The sequence below is a fragment of the Primulina tabacum genome, chromosome 9, assembly GCF_025594145.1.
Source record: "Primulina tabacum isolate GXHZ01 chromosome 9, ASM2559414v2, whole genome shotgun sequence".
NCBI classification, from domain to species: domain Eukaryota; kingdom Viridiplantae; phylum Streptophyta; class Magnoliopsida; order Lamiales; family Gesneriaceae; genus Primulina; species Primulina tabacum.
Genome location: NC_134558.1, coordinates 40,569,150 through 40,593,115, shown reverse-complemented (window position 1 = coordinate 40,593,115; position 23,966 = coordinate 40,569,150). Strand labels below are relative to the sequence as shown.

General features: G+C 36.6%; 2 protein-coding genes across 2 annotated transcripts; one reads left to right on the top strand and one right to left on the bottom strand.

The window, feature by feature from the left end:
• Positions 1 to 978: 978 nt before the first annotated feature.
• On the bottom strand, positions 979 to 5,537 carry LOC142556221 (2-isopropylmalate synthase A-like). The gene is given in 13 exon segments (XM_075667573.1): positions 979 to 1,185; positions 1,282 to 1,427; positions 1,687 to 1,704; positions 1,706 to 1,822; positions 1,913 to 1,996; positions 2,218 to 2,292; positions 2,389 to 2,422; positions 3,335 to 3,435; positions 3,788 to 3,874; positions 3,945 to 4,037; positions 4,393 to 4,473; positions 4,556 to 4,769; positions 4,854 to 5,537. Coding segments are annotated over 13 exon segments (1,833 nt in total). The 5' UTR covers positions 5,495 to 5,537; the 3' UTR covers positions 979 to 1,043.
• Positions 5,538 to 16,611: 11,074 nt separating this feature from the next.
• On the top strand, positions 16,612 to 23,704 carry LOC142556220 (uncharacterized). The gene is made up of 11 exons (XM_075667572.1): positions 16,612 to 17,034; positions 17,489 to 17,583; positions 18,036 to 18,093; positions 19,408 to 19,602; positions 19,906 to 19,982; positions 20,530 to 20,612; positions 20,714 to 20,765; positions 21,634 to 21,702; positions 22,395 to 22,481; positions 22,584 to 22,645; positions 23,289 to 23,704. Exons 1-11 carry the CDS (start codon positions 16,917 to 16,919, stop codon positions 23,461 to 23,463), a joined length of 1,071 nt encoding a protein of 356 aa, XP_075523687.1. The 5' UTR covers positions 16,612 to 16,916; the 3' UTR covers positions 23,464 to 23,704.
• The last annotated feature ends 262 nt before the right edge of the window (positions 23,705 to 23,966 follow it).

The window sequence follows — 23,966 nt, the reverse complement described above, 5'->3', positions numbered from 1 at the left end:
TAGATAGATATAGTACATCTACAGAGAAGATACGTTTCCCAGGTCACACTTATGTCACGAAAATACGTCAAAGACGAAAACCTCCGACACTCGTTTGGATGTTTGTGGGCCTGATGAGTTTAATCCAAATAAATGATTAATCGAAGTGGGATGAATAAAATAATTAAATAAAATTCATAACCATCACATTCATACTAAATTTTATTGATTTTGTTTCATATAATATAACACAGAATATCTCTATGTACTGTGTTACACGTCGCTGTATTATATTTGAAAAGAAAATACACTTTTAATATGGGTTATCGTAAATAAATTCTCTAATTAATTGTAATTGCAATTGTATATTATATTTGACAATTGAAAGATGAGACATATTAATATATCGAAAGACTTATATAAAACAGAAAAAATATAATTAGTATCGTAAATGTCAATAAAATTAACCCACCAAGGAAATCTCATATCTTGAAGGTATTTCTAGGGTTCTGAAAACACAAGCAAAAATGAGATCTCCTCCTTTTATTTTCTCATAGTGTTTTAGATCAGTGTAATGTGGAATTCAACTACATGGAATCCAAGTCTCCTGCTTTTGTCTATTTTGTGAATCCAGCTTTTGAACCTCATTAAACTCGTGAATTTGTTCTGACGCTAAAACTTTGGTTAAACTTGTCCACCACAGTTTTGTCATTTTTTTCTGTAGGCAGGCCAGCAGCCCCACCTGATGATGATCACACAGTCGGTGCAGCTCGTGAATGCGGACAAACATCTCAGATATTTCTTTGAAATTAAGCATCACGTCTCGATACAAAATAAAACATTTTAACATTCAGCACCAAACAAACGAACGAGCAATACCAAAGAAGATTTATTTTCAAACAGATAATATTATACATATACATATATATATATAATTTTGCAAGAATTGAAGAAAATTATCATCCTCGCCAACTCCATCGGTCGCCATATATATATATATATATATATATATATATATCCATCGTCTGCCAAGACAATTGCGACAGGTTTTCTTAAGAAATAAATCATTTTACATGTACTTCCAACGCCTTGTTTTCATTGACATCATCTACTTTCAAACGATTTTTTACCCCAAGCAACTTGTTCAGTGCACCAACATAGGCTCGAACACTAGAGATCACGATATCCATATCTGCTCCAGTTCCACTGTCGATAGAAGTTGCAAAAGAAATGACTCTTGACGTACAACACAATTGTGATTATTTACCTTGAGAACGAGTGGAATTAAATTTTGGCTCATACCTGAATGCACGGTTAACAGTTTGTCCAGTCGAAGCATGGGTTGCAGGCACACTATCTACTCCTTGAATTAGAACCCTTGTCGTTGCAATAGCATCTATACCTTCTGTGACTGAACTCATGGAATACTCTAGAAGTTTGACAGGAACCTACAAACAGAAGAAAGGAGTGATAAGGTCATTCAGATCTCAGAAAGAACTGTGCACGATAATACAGCTTTAAAACACCCATAGCTTCATTTCCATTGCCAGTTAACATTAAGTACAGTAGCAGTAAAAATGATTAAATACCAAGTATTGGAATTTGGATGATACATCGCCAATTTACCATTTATATTTACAAAATCTACTGAGTGCATTAACGTGGGAATAACAATAATAAATACAGTGTCCAGCTGAAATTCCAAACCTTAACAATGAGATCAACTGGCCTTATAAGCTGCATCAACAGGTCCAGTCCCAACTGAACAAGCAATGAGCTCAGTTCCGCTAGCATCAGTAAGTTTAATTGTTGCAGTCGAAAGGCCAAGAGTACCGCATGTAACCTATTCACGAGGGACATTGATAACAAATTGACTGAACTATTCAAGAAAGCAAACTGCAATTGAAATTTAAGATGACGCTAGTTGCTGTACCTGTACATCTTCAAACTTCCAAATCACTAGTGGTTGGAAAACTTCATCGGAAACTAGAGCAATTAGGTCATCATCGGTGATAAGCTGGAAAAAATTACTCCCATGAATACAAGAACGCCAACAACAACGAAATCTAACAGGCCAATTCAATACATCAAGAATGGTCTCAAAGGGTGAATCATGCTTGTCCTAAGCATGTTTTCACTTTTATGATTCGTCGGCAACTGAACTAAAGAATGAATACTCTATTCTAATCAGAATTTTATAGATATAACTAGACCTTTGGTATCAGAGAATTCAGGTACCTTTTTATTTCCAGCAACAGATTTGAAACGTGAGAATAGATCATCAAGTTCCTTGCCATCAATATCATATCCAAGCTGCAATCACATTCATAAAAGACAAGTTCGTACAAGATAACAATAATTCACAAACTATATTGATCACTATTAACTAAGCTCGAATGTGTAATTTACCTCCAACATTTTGGCTTTCAAAGCATGGCGTCCACTGTTCAAAAAAGTATGCAAACAAACAATATTACAAAAGTTACTCCCTCGATATAAAAATCCACAATGTGACGATCGTTTTCTTGATAGCAGTTACATCAATAAACTCATACGAAAACTATCCATACAAAGAAGCAAGAACAAACAAATTTCATATTCAGATACAGGAAGATGGATAAATGACATAATTTCTGGAGACTTACTCTTTACTCCTGAAAGAATGAACGACAAATGCCGCTGATGAGCAAAAAGAACGTATGGTATGAAAATGTCACTTATGAAATAACTTGTTTTTTCAGCAGTAAAATATAAAAGGGTCAACACCTGCAAACCCACTAATCCATCTTTTGCCTACACATCTTCGTTTTGTTTCAAAAAGCTGTTACTGATCGTGTTGCTTTATTCTAAATAGCATCTTAAAGAAAATCTGAACATACAGAATATGTTGCAAACCTGCAGTTTCAACTATCCACAATTTTTCTATGCTGCCAGTGAAATACACCAAGTACATTTAATATCAATGGGGTATATGAGCTCATATGGATTTCACAGCCATCTCAAGTATGTTGCACACAATCCAAGGTAGTTATCTCATAAACTGAGCCTTACCTGGTGAAACACAAGATTCTCCCGTGCTTTGGGCAAACTGTTTTTTACCAGACAGTAGATGAAATGAAAACTACAGTTGGAAATCTTAATGCTCCAGACTAAATTCGTGTACGAAAACCAGTTTCAAATGGACAATATAACAAGCCAAAGCACAAGGTGATGGACCTGCTGAGTAAATCATAATCCTTCATGATGAGTTTGGTACGTTGGTTTGACCAACATTTAAATGTTGCAATAGGAAAAAAAATTTAAAGAAAAAAACAGACACAAAAGAAATGAAACCATATTGGGCTTTCCATCACACCTGAGTTTTCCCAGCACTATACCCGATTCATTAGAGCGAAGAAGTCCAATATCTTCAGGAGACATAATTTCATATGTATTTTTATTTTTAAGCATTCCATCCTACAAAAAAAATTGAAAAACCTGTTATAAAGAGGATTTACAACAATGAGTTGGAATAAATGCGTGGATTTAAACTTGCACGAGTTCCACAAAATAGAAATGACCATATTGCTCAGGAAGGAATTCATTGCATGCCAGAAACAAGAAAATGTATGAGAGCAAAACAGATTGATACATGATATCATGAATAAAGTGTGTTTCTAAAATTAAGAACTCCCTTTAAAAATAAAAGTTGTCCTTTCCCTAAATAAGAGTTACAGAATATATTTTCCCTGTCAAACTAAAATGAAGAAGCATGAACAAGTAAAACTGAGTAATTTTTTTTCGGGCATTCAGTGCGTTCAACACCAACCTGATGGATGCCACTTTCATGAGCAAAAGCATTAGCTCCAACAATCGCTTTGTGCGGTTGAACACGCAGCCCACTATATTCTTCTACCTATGAATGAAGTGTGACACAAACTTACAAAGAGAAGAAATAAACTAAAAAGAAGCTGAGGACAGCATACCATCTTGCTCGCCATGACAATATGCCGAGTATTAATCCCTGTATAAAGACCATCCAATGCTTCCTCTCCACGGCACTTCAAGATCATTACTACCTGCAGGAAAGTAAAATAATCTAGAAAAGTTATTGCACCCTGATCTTACAATAGGGTAATTTGCATTCAACTTCCATGCACTTTATGTTTTCGGTTCACCTCCCTTGCATGTTATAATTTTTACATTTGATAAGGAAGGCGACTGCATAAAAAGTAGGGGAATGTGGGGGATGTAAATGCAAATGACCCTCTTACAAAATATGCATAAACTCAAACTAGTGTACAAAATTGTATAATAGTAGTAGCGGAAAGAACCTGTAAAATATACTAAGAGGTTTCTCCTCTTAACTAAAAAAAGACAGGTTTTCAAAAGTAAAACCAAACGTAAAAGATTTATAGATAGAAGAGGACGCACCTCCTCTAATGAAGCATTACCAGCTCTTTCCCCGATTCCATTAATAGTGACCTCAACTTGCCTTGCACCAGCACGTACCCCCTGTTGTAAGATAAGCTTCCACTTAAATGCAGAATGAACTTGGGAATATAAATCATACGATAAAGGGCAAGAAATTTCATACCTCTACAGTGTTAGCTGTTGAAAGTCCAAGGTCATTCTGACAGTGTGTGGAAATTATTACATTTTCAATTCCAGGGGTATTCGCTTTTATATCAGCGATCATTTGCCCAAATTCGCCCGGCAAATTGAAGCCAACTGTATCAGGAATGTTAAGGGTTGTCGCTCCCGCCTTAATAACTTCTCCCAGAATCTGATAAAGAAACTCCCTGTCTGATCTGTAATAAACAAAAAATAAAAATAAAAATAAAAAATAATCGATTACAAACTATAAATCTTCATAAAGAAAGTTATTGAAAAACCTTCCAGCATCCTCAGGACTGAATTCGACATCATTACATCCCAAACTTCTGGCATAAGTGACCATACTCCTAGCTTTATCAATCACCTGTTCTGGTGTCATTTTCAACTTTTCTTTCATGTGAATCTCACTAGTAGCAATAAAAGCGTGAATCCTAGGCTTCTTCGCATATTTCACGGCTTCCCACGATTTGTCAATGTCCCTCTTGTTACACCTCGCCAATCCACAGATAACCGGAACGTAATCTGAACTATCGTCGTTCCCTACCTCGAGGGCAATTTTTTTAACGGCCTCGAAATCCGCCTCGGAAGAGGCTGGGAATCCAGCTTCAATGATGTCGACACCAAGCCTAGCAAGCTGGCGTGCGATGTCCAGCTTCTCCTCGGTGGTCATGGTGGCTCCGGGGGACTGCTCGCCGTCGCGAAGAGTGGTGTCGAATACGCGCACGTACCTAGGGTCCAAGATACGATTGGGGACGTACTCGGGGCGACGGACCGAGCAGCGAATGACGGCGGCAGCGGAAGCATCCCTGTGTTTACAGAAGTATAAGGAATGGAAGGGGGTTGAGGTTTTAGGGATTGCATGCGTTATTCGTGACGGCCAGCAAATGGAGGAGGAAGAAGAAGAAACAGCAGCCGCCATTGATTTTTCTGAGCCTGTTGAGTTAATTTTTTCTTATAAATATATTACAGCAATATAAATATAAATATATATATATATAAATAAAATAGAAAAATAAATGAACCCTATAGTATTCTTTTTATTTTGTTGGGCTGAAGTTGACGACTAGACTGATAAATAAACACGTCTTTTTATTTTTTTACAAAGTTTTGCCATTTTTTAAAAGAAAAATTTACTTATTTTATAAATTATTTATTTAAAACATTACGTTATTAATTTCTCATATGTTGAAATACTAGGTATTGATACACACGGGAAATTGAGGGTCCAATCCCAGCGAGCGTCACTAGTCCATACACGGGCTTCAGAATTATCATGGGCCTGAAATCACAAATAAGACCGTTAGGAGGGGGCCAGGAGGGTGTCCTGGCATAACCCCTCCGACGCTCAAGTCAGAGACTGAGGATATATTGGGGAGCAGCTAAGGGTGCTACTGAAAACAATATAGTGAATTCATCAACTGAACACCCAAACCTGGTATTTATAGGAGAATACCTGGGCCCTTGGTGGGCCTGTCTTCCATTTGGGCTAGGGATGGGCCAGGGGTAGTGGGCTCATCCATGGGGTATCACCAGTCTCCCCCTCCCGAGTCGAACTGAATCGCAGGTTCGAAGTTCGATTAGTTGTGCTGTCCCCGAGTTACCGGGTGCGAGTTGTGCATGTTTTTCCAGCCGTTCGTCAGTCCCCAAAAATTTGGAAACAAATCAAGTCGCAATCTCGTCCTGAATGGCAAGATTTGGTTTGAACTCCCCTAAAAATAGAGGTCACCTTCTCATTTCATTCTCATTTCTCCCACAAAAACTTCACCAGCTCTTCCAGGCCCACGCTTCACCTATGCATTAACCCTAGCACCACTTCACTATCATCACGCCACCACTCGCGCCGCCACCTCAATCCATCTCGCCTACCGAGTCCTTGCCCTCGGCCTGCACCAGCCTCGCCACGCCTGACGCCTCACGCCGCCAGCACCGCGCGCACATCGCCCCTACCGCGGGCACGAGCAGCTCGCCCGCCGCACGAGCAGCTTGCCCGGCGCGCAGCTTCGCCCCATCACCTCCCCGCCGAGCCATGCCCACGCTCGCCGCGCGCGTCTCGCCCCAGCGCCTCGCCACCCTCGCGCATCAGACCGCCCGTACACACGCTCGCCGCGCGCACATCGCCCCTACTGCGCGCCCGCCCGCCACACGAGCAGCTCGCCTGTCACGCAGCTCGCCCCATCACCTCGCCACCCTCGCGCATCGGCCCGCGCATACACACGCTCGCCCTGTCACCTCGCCCTTGCCCCGCCCATCAGTCACCTCGCCCTCGCCCCACCAGCTAGCCTCGCCTTGCCCGATCACCTCGCCCTCGCCCCAACACCTCGCCCAACACCTCGGCCAGCACCTCGCCCTCGCTCCAACCAGCAGTCACCTCGCCCTCGCCCCACCAGCTAGCCTCGCCTTGCCCTATCACCTCGCCCTCGCCCCAACACCTCGCCCAACACCTCGGCCAGCACCTCGCCCTCGCCCCAACACCTCGCCCAACACCTCGGCACGCTCGCCCAGCCCCGTGCCACGCTCGCCCAGTGATGAGAATTTTGATATATTCCCTTGCGAAGGGTTGTGTGATTTCTGAAAAAATTATGGGGGCGTTGCCCCCACACCCCCACGACCTGACCGGGCAGGTCGATCCCTGCGACCCGGTCGATCCCCTTAATTTTCGCAGCGACAAACATTGTTTGTTAACGACAAACGAAATAAATTTTTCTAACACAGTATGCCCTCTTCGCCCCCATCTTCAAGGTCCTCTACTAAGCTTTTGAAGGGAAATAGTTTCCACTTCCCCGTGCCCTTGACTCCTCTGCTAAAATAGTTCATAGCAGGAAAATAAAATTCAACACCTCCACCCTCTGACTCCTCTGCTAGGTGACTCCATAGCATGAAGATAAAATTCAACACCTCCACTCTCTAACTCCTCTGCTAGGCGATGCCTTAGCAGGAAAATAAAATTCAACGCGCCCACCGTCTAACTCCTCTGCTAGGAGATGCCTTAGCAGGAAAATAAAATCAACACCTCCACCCTCTAACACCTCTGCTAAGCCGGGCCTTAGCAGGAAAAATCAAACTCTCACCTCATCATTCATAGCTCTTCTGCTAAGCCGGGCCTTAGTGGAAAATAAAATCAACACCTCCACCCTCTAACTCCTCTGCTAAGCCGGGCCTTAGCAGGAAAATAAAATTCAATGCGCCCACCCTCTAACTCCTCTGCTAGGCGATGCCTTAGCAGGAAAATAAAATCAACACCTCCACCCTCTAACTCCTCTGCTAAGCCGGGCTTTAGCAGGAAAAATCAAACTCTCACCTCATCATCTCATAACTCCTCTGCTAAGCCGGGCCTTAGCAGGAAAATAAAATCAACACCTCCACCCTCTAACTCCTCTGCTAAGCCGGGCCTTAGCAGGAAAATAAAATTCAAGGCGCCCACCCTCTAACTCCTCTGCTAGGCGATGCCTTAGCAGGAAAATAAAATTCAACGCGTCCACCCTCTAACTCCTCTGCTAAGCCGGGCCTTAGCAGAAAAATAAAATTCAACGCGTTTACCCTCTAACTCCTCTGCTAGGCGATACCTTAGCAGGAAAATAAATATTCTCCACCTTCACCCTCAAACTCCTCTGCTAGGCGACAACTTAGCAGGAAAATAAAATTTTTCTTCTCCCCAACTCTGCTCCTCTGCTAGGCGATGCCTTAGCAGGAAAATAAATATTCTCCACCTCACCCTCTACTCCTCTGCTAGGCGATGCCTTAGCAGGAAAAATTTAACTTTTCTCCCCCCCACTCTTCTTCTCTACTAGGCGCAGCCTAAGTAGGTAAAATAAAATTCATATAATCCTCATAATACAAGAACAACCACGAACTTAATATAAGAACTTGGCTTTATTAAATATCAACTGATAACGTAAGACAAATTCAGGAACGAAATACATCAAAATGAAGTAAAGATATTCTCTAAGGTGGTAAGCGTTCCCATGCCTCTTTAGAGCATTACCCAGCGCATTCTCCAAGTTTCCTCTCAGCTCCTCTTGTACCTCCACAGGACAAAGTTACCCATTTAGAAGCTTCTCCGAATGACTCTACAACTGCAAGACTGAGCTCAAGCTTCCATGCGAATGCTCGTAACCTCTCTTTTCTTCTTCCTTCACGATTCTTTCATAACAACGACGTGCGACTTTTTTGTCCCCGCACAGGACTCCAACTCCTCTTCCCACAGGAAACTTAAGCTTCTGATGATAACCAAAAGCTACTGCTCTAAAATCTTTCAGGGCTGGTCGTCCTAGAATTCCACTATACGCTGACGGGGTATCTACTACAGTGAAGGCTATCACCTTTGTTACCCGCCGAGGATCAGTCCCCAAGGATAGGGGAAGAACAATCTGACCCAAAGGCAAGATGACGTGTTCTGCAAACCCATACAGCGGGGTGGATACCGGCTCAAACTCAAATCCTCTCATCTTCATTTGATCCAACGTGCTCTTGAACAAGACGTTCACGGAGCTTCCATTATCAATCAATATTCTCGCCACATCATAATTGGCAATGGTGATCGTTACCACCAAGGCATCGTTATGTGGAGTCACAACGCCTCGGAGGTCTTCCGGCCCAAAGCTGATGACGGGGTCTTGTGGTAAATCTGCACCCCTAGATATCTCAAAGTTCTTCAACCTTCTCCCATGTGTCTTCCGAGCTCGCCCAGAGTCTCCATCAGTAGCACCCCCCGAGATCATATGAATCATTCTTCTCGTAGGGTGGTTATCCTCATTCATTCCCCTCCTCGGTTCCACGAGCTCCTGAGGGACATCTTGACATCCACCTTCCCATCTCTGCTCACCCATCATCTGATTTATCCATGGAGGGCCTTGACCACGCCTAGGGGGCGAGCGAGACCTTTGTCGACTCCTTAATGAGGATCCTTCTCGTCTATCCCGTGAAGGCAATCTAGCACTGCACCCAACCCTTCGTGACTTCTCCCATCTCCCCGCGGGCTCCCTTACCTCCATCACCTCGTCCCGACTCCTATCTAGGGGAACATGGGATGAGAATTGTCTTCTACTACTAGTTCTGTCTTCCTCTCTTTCCCCCGCACCCCTCTTCCTTCCTCCCTTCTCCGCTCCCTCAACTCTACTCCCTCCGGGCCGGCTCTCCATCCTTCTGTACCGTTGGGCATCTTCCAAGTTTACATATTTCTCAGCTCGAGCCAACAGATCATCATAGCTCAACGAAGGCTTCTTGACCAGCGATTTGAAAAACTCTCCACCCCTCAGTCCTTGTGTGAAGGCACTTATCATGATGTCAGGGGTAGCCGCTGGTATTTCCAGCGCTGCACTGTTGAAACGCTGGACAAATTCTTGCAAAGTTTCATTCTCTTGCTGTTTCATCACGAACAGGCTCAAATAATTTTTCTGGTGCCTCTTGCTGCTAGCAAATCGGTGCAAGAAGGCAGCTGAGAAGTCCTCAAAAGAACGTATAGAGCTGAGCTGCAAAGTGTTAAACCACTGCTGTGCTGACCTCACCAACGTGCCCAGAAACACCCTGCACCTGACTCCATCCGAATATTGGTGCAACAGAGCCGCATTCTCAAACCTCCCCAAGTGTTCTTCGGGGTCCGTATGTCCATCATATTCTCCAAAGTTTGACTGTCGGAAATTTGGAGGAAGCCCCTCTTCCAAAATGACGAGAGAAAAAAGACTTCCTTTCTTGGGCGTTGCAGCTCTGTTTCCCAACTGCTGCCTCATCATCCGTATCTCCCTCCACATCTCCTCCATCTCCGGATTCTCCTCACTGGGGAGGGGTCGCATCTCCTCTACCCTACTCTGACTACCCTCCACATTCTCCTCTCGCTCCTGGCGAGCGGCCTGCTCTTCTGCAAACATAGACTCTTGATTCCTCTTTATGGCCTCATCCACTGTCCGGGTGATAAATTGTCCCAACTGTTCTAGGGTCAAGTTCCCCACATTCTCATTGGGACGGGATTGCTCGACCCTTGTCTCGTGAAGGGGCTGCTCGGTTTTTGTCTCTTGACGAGGTTGTTCATGTCTCGTCTCAAGACGCGGTTGTTCCTGTCTTGTCTCAACATGAGATTGTTCGGGTCCCCTCCGAGGACGTGATGATGCTGAGGTAGCTCTTCTACTTCCTTTCTTGCCTACCATCTCTACGCCTCAACTCAAGTGTTCCCACAGACGGCGCCAAGTGATACTACGGGAAATTGAGGGTCCAATCCCAGCGAGCGTCACTAGTCCAGACACGGGCTTCAGAATTACCCTGGGCCTGAAATCACAAATAAGACCGTTAGGAGGGGGCCAGGAGGGTGTCCTGACGTAACCCCTCCGACGCTCAAGTCAGACTGAGGATATATGGGGGAGCAGCTAAGGGTGCTGCTGAAAACAATATAGTGAATTCATCAACTGAACACCCAAACCTGGTATTTATAGGAGAATACCTGGGCCCTTGGTCGGCCTATCTTCCATTTGGGCCAGGAATGGGCCAGGGGTAGTGGGCTCATCCATGGGGTATCAGGTATCTTGTTATGTGAATCAATCGTGTTTATATTTACAATAACAAATAATTTTTTTATCAAATAAATTATTTATTTTTTTAAAAGAACAATCAAAATTAGATATATAGTCTTGACACCGTTGTCTTTGAAAATATGCATATCTACCCCGTTTAATTGAAACCTGCCCTTGATTGATTGGCCACTACTTCAACTTGCATCTTGATTAAATCATATTTGGACGAATTTCGACTTGCGTCTCGCTTTAAAACCTTTTTTATGTTAATTATGTTAATGCTTTTTATTTATACACCGATCGGCTTTATCAAGCATCATAATGATTTTTATAGGATTTTTTGAAATCTATTCATATTGTATTTATCATTAATTTATCAATTTCACAGTATAATATTATTCACACCTAAACAGCTAAGCATGAAATACATGTGTGTGTATATATCATTTTTATCTCTGTATCTCTCTATTTAATAAGTTTCTTAAAAAACGATCTTTATTCATAAGATGAGTCAAATCATTTTTTCAGTGGTGATCATAAGAGTTTTGTATAAAAAAATTGAATCCTGAAACCGTCTCACAAAAAAAAATATATATATATATATATATATATATATATATAAATAAAAGTATGAGTTTTGAATTTATGTGTGTTTAGTTATTTGCTAGTATCCTTAATATCTTTATCTATCAATATATTATTATTATTATTATTATTACCTGTATCTATACGTATATATACACACACATGTATATATATGTGTGTTATATATATATATACATATATATATATATACGAATCGAACGAGCTTGTGTAGCTAGATCGAAAAATATTTGATTTGTATTCAAGCCAAACTCGAAAATGTTCGAACTTTTTCGAGCTGAACTAGAGCTCAAATTATATTGCTCGATCGTCCACGAGCCGCTCGCGAGATTTAATATTTTATTAATATGATATGATTATAAAATAAAATTTGAACCTTTCGAGTACTTAGTTTCGAGCAATAGTTCAAATAGTTCGTGAACATGCTCGAATCTTTCCAGCCGAACTCGAACTGCATTCGAGAAAATTTCTAAAAAAACGAATTCGAATATGTTCGAACTTTTTTTTATCCAAACTCGAGTTTAAATTATTTTGTTCGATAGATCACAAACCTCTCGCAGTCCTTAATATTTTATTAATATAATATAATTATATATTAAATAATAAATTTCGAACATTTCGAGTACTTATTTTCAAGCAATAGTTCAAATAGTTGGTAAACATGTTCGAACATTTCGAGTCATACTCGAACTCGATCTTTATTTCAAACTAAATTCGAACCTTCAAATTTTTATCATATTCGACTTGATTCGGTTCGTTTACACCCCTAATATAAATATAGTTTTTGTCATACTTGAAAAAATTCTCATAAAAAATTATAAAATAAACTATTTATCATTATTGATGTTTCACTTACGGCACAAAATATCTGGAAACAAATAGGAAATAAACGTTTAATTACATGTGCAGTCTTTTAATTTTTTTAAATTCAATTTTGAATTTGAATTTGACGGCACTTGAAAATATAAACAACATTTAAGTGTCTAGATTAGTTATATCATTTTATTTAATTATGATTATATTTTGAGTTTTGTGTTACTTTAATATATTTAGTTATCACTACTATCATATTAAATAAAGTATAAATTTTTTTGTATTATATCACATTTTTCAACTTTTCAAAAGAATAGAGTCGTGAATTTTGATATATTGATTGTGTGTAAATTACTATTATCATTAATATATATTTTAATGTGAGGGCTCGTATCACTTATTAACATTTAATTACTAAACAATCATGAATAATTAGTGTAAACATAAAAAACGAGTTAAAAATTTTCATTTTGTCATACAGAAATTTCGACAAGAACTCCCCGTAAATAGTTCGTCCGAAAATTTTCAAAAACACGACATCAATATATATTCGAAAATATAGTCAAGTTCATAATCAACAAAACCAAAATCCTAATGTCCCACTGGTCCAAATCGACATAGAAACTTCACAATACAGCTACACATGACATCTTCCCGAAAAATATATCAAACAGTATGATAAATATAATAACTGAAAAATCTGACACAAACCAATACAGCTCATCGGATATCACTCGCTGACACACCACCAAATGCGTCAAATCTCCGTGGATAACTTGTTATGACAACAAACAACCACAACATAAAAAGAAAATAGGGATCTGACCCCAGTACGACAAATCAATAAAATTACAATGTATATAAACGCCAAGTAATAATACCATGAAAATACAATGTTGTGCGATACATGAATGGTTAAATTAGAATAATGAATATCAAATGGAGTCCAAATAAATTACATCAACAACAACGACCACCCGTGCCATAAATGAAACATTAAATTGTCGCTCGTCCATACACGTAGCATCAGGAATGCGGTTTGCAAGGCCGTTAATCCCTAGTTGTCATACAAGAATGTGGTTATTCCTCTCACACTCGTCCATTTGATGACTCGATATATCTCAACAAAATCAACATAAATCATTGTTAGAGAAGTCATGACTCAATATGTTATGACAACACAGTAAATTGATGAATGCATCATATAAACATTCAATGCACATGAAAAAAAAAAACCAACATCCACTATATATTCTTACATGTCGGTATAATTTACCAACTGATAACATGCGATTCAACATACAATACCACATAAATAAAAAAGTAACAGATAAAGGTCATACGTAGGATCATCACATGGCTTTGTCAAACATCGTGAAAATAATTGATCTATACGTAACTCAAATAATTTTCCCAACACCATATAACTCACACGAAGCCTTTGAAGCTCCTGAAAACTCCGTCGTCATGTGACAAATAATTTAATTTTTATCCATTTTCTTAAATTTATTCAATCAAGTGATTTAAGTCATTTTATTTTCCAATAATCAATTGACACGAATCATTAGGATCAAATGTTAGATTTAACATGCGATCCAAAATTTCTTTAATCTATTCAAGATCAAATCATCAAAGTGGTGCCTAATTTCAATTTGACGCTACAGCTTAAAGAGTGTAGGTCCAATGCTAATACTACTAATATATACAATTACAATCAAATTTTTTAATGCATACTAATTAATGTTTAGACCAGTGAGTCTTCAATGCATGCTAATTAAATAAACCAATAAAGATTCGGCCCTCGCACAAATTAAATAAACTAGTTTGGTTCTTATTATGTACTGTTGTTCACCGAAATAACATCAAATTCATTAAATGTTTACTTCATCTAAAAAAATATATTATGATTCGCAATGGACATGCAGATTCCTACTGTAATAAATTATCGAGCGAATTAGGCTAAATTCTAGTTTGAATTAATTATTAAAGTTTGTGTTTTGATATAGAAATATATCGGGTGTTAAACAACCTTTCTTTTACGTTTTGTTTGTTGGTGGGTCAAAATTCAAAGCGAAATGGAATAAGCATATGCAGCTTGATTACCACAAAACTATGTAATCTTTATGATGAGAATCAAGTAATCACCTAAAGTATTTTTGCTTATGGGCACGTCTGGTGGTGGAATCACTCATAACACTGTGAAATCAGATATTTTTTCCGTTATTGAGTATCTGAGTTTGTCCTGTTTTGAATAAGTGGTTTGCAAGTTTTTTGCATATATATATTCGAGATTTATCCAATGTGTATTCGAGATATACTGACTATGAGTCTTCGTTATAAAAATAATAATAAAACCATATATTTTATCATCAAATTCTTTAATCTAATTATATCTAACAAAAAGCATAGTTTGTTATCATCAAATGAAGACCTAAATTCTCATATAATTGTTCTGTTCCGAAAAGGTGCAGCATCAATTCTCACCTCAATTCCCAATTATTCCCACTCATGTGAGAATAGTGAACACATCTATCCGCTTTTTTAGGTTATATATATATATATATTATTATTATTATTATTATTATTATTATTATTATTATTAAAAATATTTTGAAATATGACGAATCATTTTTATTTATATTTATAATAAAAAATAATAATTTTGATGATTTTTTACATAAAAAATAATAATTTTTAATTGTTAAACCAAATAAAATACTTAACTCATAAAATTGATCAATGAGATCGTACCACAATAATTTTAATGTTAAAAACATATACACTTATTTCTTTGAAAGTTAATTTAGATTAAATAGTTCAAAATGTTGGTCAATCTCGAACACAAAGGTGATCGTTTTTCAAAAGTATTTTTCCCGTCATATTGAAAAACACTATCATTCATTTTTATTTTTCCCCACAATAGTATTTTTTTTTTTAAAATTCAAAATTAAGGTTGCATTGACTTGTATTGATATTTCTCCACAACAGTATAACATATTATTTTTGACGAAAAACTTTGTTTATATATATATATATATGTGCGTGCGTGTGAACCATATAAAATGAAAAAAATATAAGTAATACCCTTAAATCAAAAAATAAAATGTATGAAAAAAACAATAATAAAATTTTGATAATAAAAAATACATTTTAAACTTGAATTTCTGTAGTTTTCATGTGCTGGTATATCGTATCAACGACATAATCAGAGTCTAAACGCTAAATATATTTTTGAATGATTTAAAAATAGATTATGTTTTCAATTGAGTTCAGTTTCAATTTGAATAAAAAACACATAATTCATAGATTATATTTAAATTGATATAAAAATAAATTAAATTCAAATTTAAACTAATAAATGAATTGATACAATCAATTCAAACAATTTGAAGTTTATATTTTCAAATTTCTTCAATTCACATTTAAATTTTTAAAAAAGAAATATATCATTCTTTAGTACAAAAATATTAATAAAAATCGCATAACATTAATTGTTTTCAATCATTTATTGCATTTCACCTATTTCGAGATTAATGATATTTTTTAAAAATTATCATTTTTAAAATTAATCGTTTTCAATCAAATTATATTCAGCACAACCTCGTTGCTATGAACCGTGTGATGGAACCGAGATATTAAATCATGTGATGAAATCGATGTCAAATATTTGAATGCTATTTATTTTTTCAAGATATTTAGATTTAAATTTAAAATGAAAAGTGAAATTTATATTTTCAAGAAATTCAGTTTTCAATTAATTACATATTAATTATCAGTTATTAAATATTTCAAATTGTGTTATTCAATAAGCATGAGATTTTCAAAAAGAAACTTTGAAAAGATAACTCATTTTATCTATTCTATATTATTATATCTATACTTCTATATTATTATTATTATATTATTAAGTGTGAGGACATGATAATAACTACTTGGAGAGGACACCAATTTTTTCTTTCTTAAAACATATTTATTTCAACGAATATATATAAAGCATTGTTGACCACTTCAACTTGAAAAACTTTTTGATTTGATAAATCGAACCCGCAGCAAAATGAATCTAAAATCCCCCGATAAAGTGGTGAATAAATATGTTATTTTTGATTTGATAAATCGAACCCGCAGCAAAATGAACCTAAAAGCCTCCGCAGCTGTGAATTTGTCACAGCCGTTCCCTGGGACTCACTATTTCATAATCACGTCGACTTCAATACATAAAATCCGTGTTGTAAAACACCATTGATTTTAATTCATGAGTGAATGAATAAATTTTTCAAGGATCAATATAGGATTTGGTCCCTTTTATATCTGAATTTCCTTTTCTTTTTGAAAGGGAACCCTTTGAGCTTCTGTTGCGTTTGATCTAGTTTTTCCCCCACTAAGTTTGGTGAGTAATCGTTGTGTTCCCACGTAAACTGAGTAATTATGGTGAATTGGAAGGATGTTTGGACGAAGAATACATTGTTGGGTCTTGCCTTGGGACAATTTCTCTCTCTTCTCGTCACTTCAACTGGATTTGCATCTTCTGAACTCGCCAAAAAAGGTTTTTGTTTTCTTTTTGTTAGTTTCAAATTCACGCTCAAGACATTGATTTCTTTTTCTTAAAAAATATGTTATTTATTTTTATGGGCTTGAGTCGAGTCTGCAGTTAATTGTTATCTAGTAGAAACTATGTTTCTGTCTCTTCTGTATACCTATGGTCATTGTTAGAATAACAGTTTTGTTCTGTACGCTTCCTGGGGAAAGCAGTCACTTTCCTGCTAAGGAAAAAATATTATGTAAATGTGTTATTTTTTTTTAAAAAAATAGAAGACCAGGTTATGGCTTAACCTACAGCCATTCCAGCAACTCTGGTTAAACATAGAGGCTCTGGAACAAGGGTCTTTGTATTTACGGCATATTTCTTCAATGTAACATGAAACAGGAACAAGGGTCTTTGTATTTACGGCATATTTCTTCAATGTAACATGAAACATTTGTTTGGTCTCCGAACGCAGGTATTAATGCACCAACCTCACAGTCTTTCTTGAATTATGTACTCTTGGCATTGATATACGGTGGCACTATGCTCTACAGAAGGCAACCTCTCAAGGTAAGCTCGTAGCTTTCACTTTGAATTTTATTGTGGAGTTCTCACCAAGAAATTCAGATGTTCCGGAACAAACAGCTTAACTTTGACTGCATATCAAAACTTGAGTTGCTTATACATCACACAGCATTTTTGTAGATGACAAAAACAAAGCCTGAGTCTTTATGCATTGAATATTATCTTTCTCATCTATGATATTGTTTTGTTGCTTGCTTATAAATTACACAGCATTTTTCTAGATGATAAAAACAAAGCTCGATTCTTTATGCATTGAATATCATCTCTCTCATATATGGTATTGTTTTGTTGCTTCGTTGAGTATATCGTGTGTGGGATGCTTGATTTTAGCATCCTTGATTGTCTTCTCCTGCATAATTTTTGGATATTGCAAGTGATTTAAGGGATGAGTTTTTGCCATTATAAACATCCCCTATGCATTTTCTCTCTGTAAGCAGGCCAAATGGTATTACTACCTTGCGCTTGGATTGGTTGACGTGGAAGCTAATTTTCTTGGTAAGTTTATATTAACTATATGCCTAATGAGTCCTATAAACTTTAGTTAGACCATCAATGATGACGGATTGTGAATTTATAGTGCTTCATGTTAATGCCTTATTATCCTGCTAGCTGAGGATCCAAAGGGTGAAAGGTGTTCGAGTAACCACCTGGAACCATTCGCCCAATTTTATGATTAGTCAGGGATCTTTAAAATTTTCTGACTAGTTAAAAATGCACATAAGAAGCTTGTATATGGTAAAATATATTTTAAAAAATAGTATATATTTAGTACAAATTATTTTACAATTTGTCGTCGTATCAGTTCGTATGTATGCATAATAAATTATAATTTTTTACTAATTTATTTGAATAACGATAAAATAAAGTTATAATAATCTCTATGATATTAATTTATATCCTGATCATTATTGTACGATAATAATAGATAATATATAATTTGAATATAAAAAATTCCACTTTAATATGCTTTTGCTCAATATATGGCGTAAATGTATAGTATGTGAATATTTTCGACATCTGTTTTATATTTTCAGAAAAATTCTACTGGTTATGAATTATCAATAGTTACCACTCGAAACTATGTTGGGTTTATTTTGGGAACCCAGCAAGTGATATACTTTTTTTGTGATTCTTTGATTAATCTGTAACATCATCTTACTGTAGGCCTGTAGCTATTTTTTTTATATATATTTTATGATTCATTTTATTTATTTTTAATGTAAGCTTAAAGCATGATTTTGTTTTGAAGATTCTCTGATTAATCTATAACATCCTGTAGTTTTTTTTAATATATCTTGTGATTTTATTTTTGATTATTTTATTGTAAATTTTACTTTTATTTTTTTAATGCCCGCAAGATCATAAGTTTCATGTAAGCTTTATCTTATGTGGTTTTGTTTGAGGGAGTTGTTAGCTATTCCGAGAATATCTACCGACTTATAAATAGTGATCGCAGGATTCTATATTGTAAACTTTTTTTAGCTACAAAATGCAATTTCCTCATAAAACATGATAGTAGGAGGAAGTGCGTCTTCATCACATTATACATCACAAAGCTTCAAAAGCTTTAATTTATCACAAGAATCATTATACATTGGACTGGACCAGATCAGACCAAGGCATACATTTTACACTGTATACTGCGACTCATGATATTTACTATCAAGTGTATGCTTTAATCTAATTTTCTGGAAACAGTTGTTTGAAGTGAAATAATGCAAAGCAGAACGTAAATATAAAGGAAACTGACATTTTTTATGTGTCTGATTGTGTGAGATTACAGAAGCTAATATCTTTTTGGCATAACAGTTGTGAAGGCATACCAGTACACATCAATTACGAGTGTCATGCTCCTTGATTGTTGGACAATACCATGTGTGCTGTTTCTTACTTGGTTCTTTTTGAAGACTAAGTATGAATTTAAAAAGTTTGCTGGTGTAGTCGTTTGTGTTGCTGGCCTTGTAATTGTTGTCTTCTCAGACGTTCATTCTGCAGACAGAGCTAGTAAGAAAATTTTTTCAGTGTGCACCAGTTAACAGTTACCACAGTTATTTTTATTTAATCCAACTCCTTTGGAGCTGTACTTGAACACTTTTACTATTTCCTTCTTGTCAACCAAGCCACTCTAAAGGTACCAAATTCATTCAGTTTTATTAATACGAAGACAGTGGAACCCCGTAATCTAGTAATCATGGCTTCAATGACACACTTTTCTTCTTTTCTTTCATGTTTTTTTATCATTTTCAGTTTCTGATGCTATAATTTTTTTAACCATAATTTACGACGCTATCATTGTCATCGTTATAGGTGGTAGCAACCCAATAAAAGGTGATCTGCTTGTGATTGCCGGGGCCACACTTTACGGTGTTAGCAACGTCAGCGAGGTAGGTCGCTTTTGAATATTGCTGCTTAGAATTTTTAAATTTGAACTTCATGTCTGGAATGTAAATCTCCATTGTTGGAAAATTTTGCCTGCATCACATGATGTATAATTCAAGTTTCTTTTTCTGTTTATTAGACAACGTTATTTGCTGCTCCTAATTCCAGTTTCTTTAAATTACTCACACAACCTCTAGCTTCTGTATTTACTTTCTCCACCACTTGTGATTTTGTTGTGTTTCACGTGCTTAGTCTTATCCTTAATTTGTTCCTTGGACTTTTCATTTCTCCTTTTTCCTTCGTTTTTCTTTCTTTTTCATAATTTCTTTTACTATTGATCACCCCAAGCCTTCCTTCCCTTTCAACATTTTCGAACTACCTGCCAATAGTCTTAAATTTCTAGCTCAATGATAATCATTATTGCCGCTCTTAGTGATTTTTGTGGCTTGACGCCTTCTAGTTTAAAAAGATGGCTTCAGATCAATCTTTTTTGGTATTCTTGTACTTTAAGATTTGAAGATTAATGAATCCTTGTGTTTTTGGTCTATGCAGGAGTTTTTCGTCAAGAGTGCTGATAGGGTTGAACTTATGGCCTTTTTAGGAACCTTTGGTGCCATTATCAGTGCTATACAGATGTATCCTTTTCTGTATGCTTTGTAGTTATTTTTCATATTATGGGTTGTCATGATGAACACAGTTTAGCTTATCATATTGTTATCTTTAACCAAGTGTACAGAAGCATACTTGAACGGAATGAACTCAAATCCATTCACTGGTCAGCTGGGGCGGTATGTCTCTTGTTCTCTTCCTCACTTTCTCACTTCCTCACTTTCTCTCACCCACCCATTTACTTTATCTTCCTCCTTGCCATATTTCTTGTTTGTGTAACAAATATACAAACGAGGATGTAGGTTCCCTACTTAATTATTTTGTGTTGTAGTGCAAATTTCCTGGTCTTTTTGTACGTGGGAAATTTGCAGTCCATATTAGCATTGTGATAAGCTTATGACAACTGATTTAATTGGGGAGGTACCCCCATTGAGGGAAAAAAAATGTTAGTTTTTATATGTATTTTTGAAAATTTATCTAGTTCGCCCCTTCCTCCAATTCCATTGAGTTGCCCTGTGTAGCCCCACGATCAGAATTTCTTTGTCACTCCTTGCCTGTGTTGTTCCCAATTTCATATATTCCAGTGTAATCTTGGTTTGAAGCATTCACATATGCCTTTCAACACTAAAATACGAGGGTCAGAGATTTTGTACATTTCTTCTGAGGCATAATATATGTCATCCAAGTTATTGTGTTGCATGTATTTGTGTTCATAGCTTATTAGTGTATTTCAATATTCGTGGTGTATGTACGAGGATAGATCAAAACTGCATTCTTTGTGAAATTTTTTGTGGTGGTAAAAGCTATTTTCACGCTCACTAAACTGGACGATAAATATTTTAAATCCACGCAGCTGTAATCCTTTGTACATTTTCTCGAAGCTGATTTCTTAAAATCCCATGTACTGTGTTATAAGTACAGTCTCATGCTTGTGGAATGCCCAAAGTGCTTTTCTGGATCTCAAGTAACACTATGTTATTGATTTATTACAAAGTTCACTGGACTGGTTTGATCTTGATTTGACATCCTTGCTAATTTTTGTTACAGACTGTTCCTTTTGCTGGATTTTCTTTGGCCATGTTTCTGTTTTACTCTGGAGTCCCCATCTTGCTGAAGGTATCCTGTTAATTCTTGAGCCTAATCCACATTGATTTAATGTTTTTAAAATTATTATTATGGCTAAATTGTGCTTTATATTGGTGTTCGGCATTTTAGTCTTAAAGACACAAATAATGAAATCAGTCTCCGATAGAAATTCTTTTTGAACGTCATAGATAAAGTTTTATCTGTCACATGAAGTAGAAACTGTCTTAAAACCCATAATTGATGTTGAATCTTAAAATGCAATAAAGGCGGCATGATAGTGGAGATTTTTCTGGATTCTCGAATAACTACTTTTATATAGATGTATTAACAACCTTTGTTTAGCATGTTATTCTCATTCTGGGAAGTAATCTGCTTCCTTCCTCTACCACTTGCCATAAATCTTTCCTGCAAAAATGGCAGATGATGGTATAGGAGAATATCGTAAAGTAGAAGAAATATTTTGTGATTCACCTTTTATATTTACACATACAAATAAATCCCTACTCCCAAGCATTTGTGAGAGTCATTATAAAAAAAGAAGAGGTTAAACTGCATTGGAGTATCTATATTGGGATAAAAGGCTGAGTAACAAAAAGTTCTTATTTTCTGTATATAGAGAAGTCATTGGTATTCAAGATGCTTCATTTTTTTCTCTCTTTTACGAGATATTAAATTTCTGGCTCAATTGATGAATCCCTTTTTTCCCTCAACTGCTCATGCAGATCAGTGGAGCTACGATGCTAAATCTATCTTTGCTCACCTCAGATATGTGGGCGGTTTTGATACGAATGTTTGCATACAAGGAAAAGGTCCGGAAAAACAACAAATGCAAATGAAAATAATATTTAAGTTAATTTTTTTTTTCCTTTTCTGTTTATATACCGAGTATGCAATATTTCAATATTCTCCAGGTGGATTGGATGTACTATGTAGCCTTTGCTGCTGTTGCGTTTGGGCTCGTCGTTTATTCATGGTATGCAAATTTTTATTCTTTTATTTTCCCTGCACATTTCTTTAATTAGTAGATAGCTGAAGTTCAAAAAAAAAAAGTATTCACTTTGACTGGAGGCTTCACTCACGGTGTAGGTCGTTTGCTTTTAAGCTCTAAGAAACAGCCCAAGAGTTGTACTCTATTCCATGTTGGATTTTAGGTAGACTGTTATGGGGTTTGTAGATTCATCCACGAATTACTCTAGTAATATCAGTTAATCATTTTAATCAAGTTGGGGGTATATTGTGTAGTTGTCAGCCTGTTGTATAGATTCTTGCTTATGCAGGCTCGTGGCCCCAGGGTATGACGCTAAGGACTGTGGGATTGCTTCAAATAAGCCTGCACCAATGAGAATTTTTTACTAATGTAGCATTTACGAATAAAATAAAAAAATTTGACTTGGTGCTATACTGCAACAATTTCCATTGCCCTCATTGTGTTGGGAGCTTCATAAATTTCTGAAAGAAGCATCTTTCGACAAATTTAAGAATTCAGCAACTGATAAAATGTAATTTTTCTGGACACCAAACTGATGGTGATGCTATAGACTTCTCCGAGTCTTTGTAACTTTGTTAATACATCAATATATTAATGATTTCATTGTTTCATGATATAATCAATGCAGGGGTGATAAAACAGATCAAAACAGCGCAGAGGTTGCCGACGAGGAGATTGAGCATAGCAAACGTTTTGATGAGGAAGCCGGTTTTCGTCACCAAGATCACAAAGACATAGTGGGAACCTCGAAGTCTGGAGGTTCTAGTAAACAGGGTGCTGCTTCTTCAAGTGGCACCGTGTAAAAGGAAACAGAATCGAAGAGATTTTGACAATGTTAAAGAATTGGAAAGAGCAAGATTCTTGTGTCATCTCCTCCCAGCTCCGCAAACATCATCAATTAATCGAGCTTCGAGGACCTGATGATTGGAAATTCGTTAATAATTATTTTGGATTTGATTTAAATAGGAGTATAAGGCTGGCTCTGAAAAATTCCACTATAGGATCCCCCTCGTAATAAAGCCATTGGCTTAAGATGTTTTTACAGTCAATTTTGTTGCCTTAATTCAGTTCCGTAAAATTAATGCTTGTTTTATGAAGGAATTATAGAAAGCCCCTAGTATATATAAAACAAGCATCATATATATATATATATATATATATTGAGAAAATTAAATTAACCATAAAAATTATATATAAATAAAATGATTGAGTCGTATATTAATTAAAAGGTTAAATAGGTGAGATATATTATATGTATATATTGTAACAAAATATTATACAAAGATAAAAACTTGTGTGAGACAGT

Coding starts and splice junctions, on each gene's coding strand:
- LOC142556220 (XM_075667572.1), top strand. CDS start 16,917: ATGGTGAATTGGAAGGATGTTTGGACGAAGAATACATTGTTGGGTCTT. Junction 19,603..19,905: donor TCATTCTGCAGACAGAGCTA/GTAAGAAAATTT, acceptor TCATCGTTATAG/GTGGTAGCAACCCAATAAAA. Junction 22,482..22,583: donor TGTTTGCATACAAGGAAAAG/GTCCGGAAAAAC, acceptor AATATTCTCCAG/GTGGATTGGATGTACTATGT.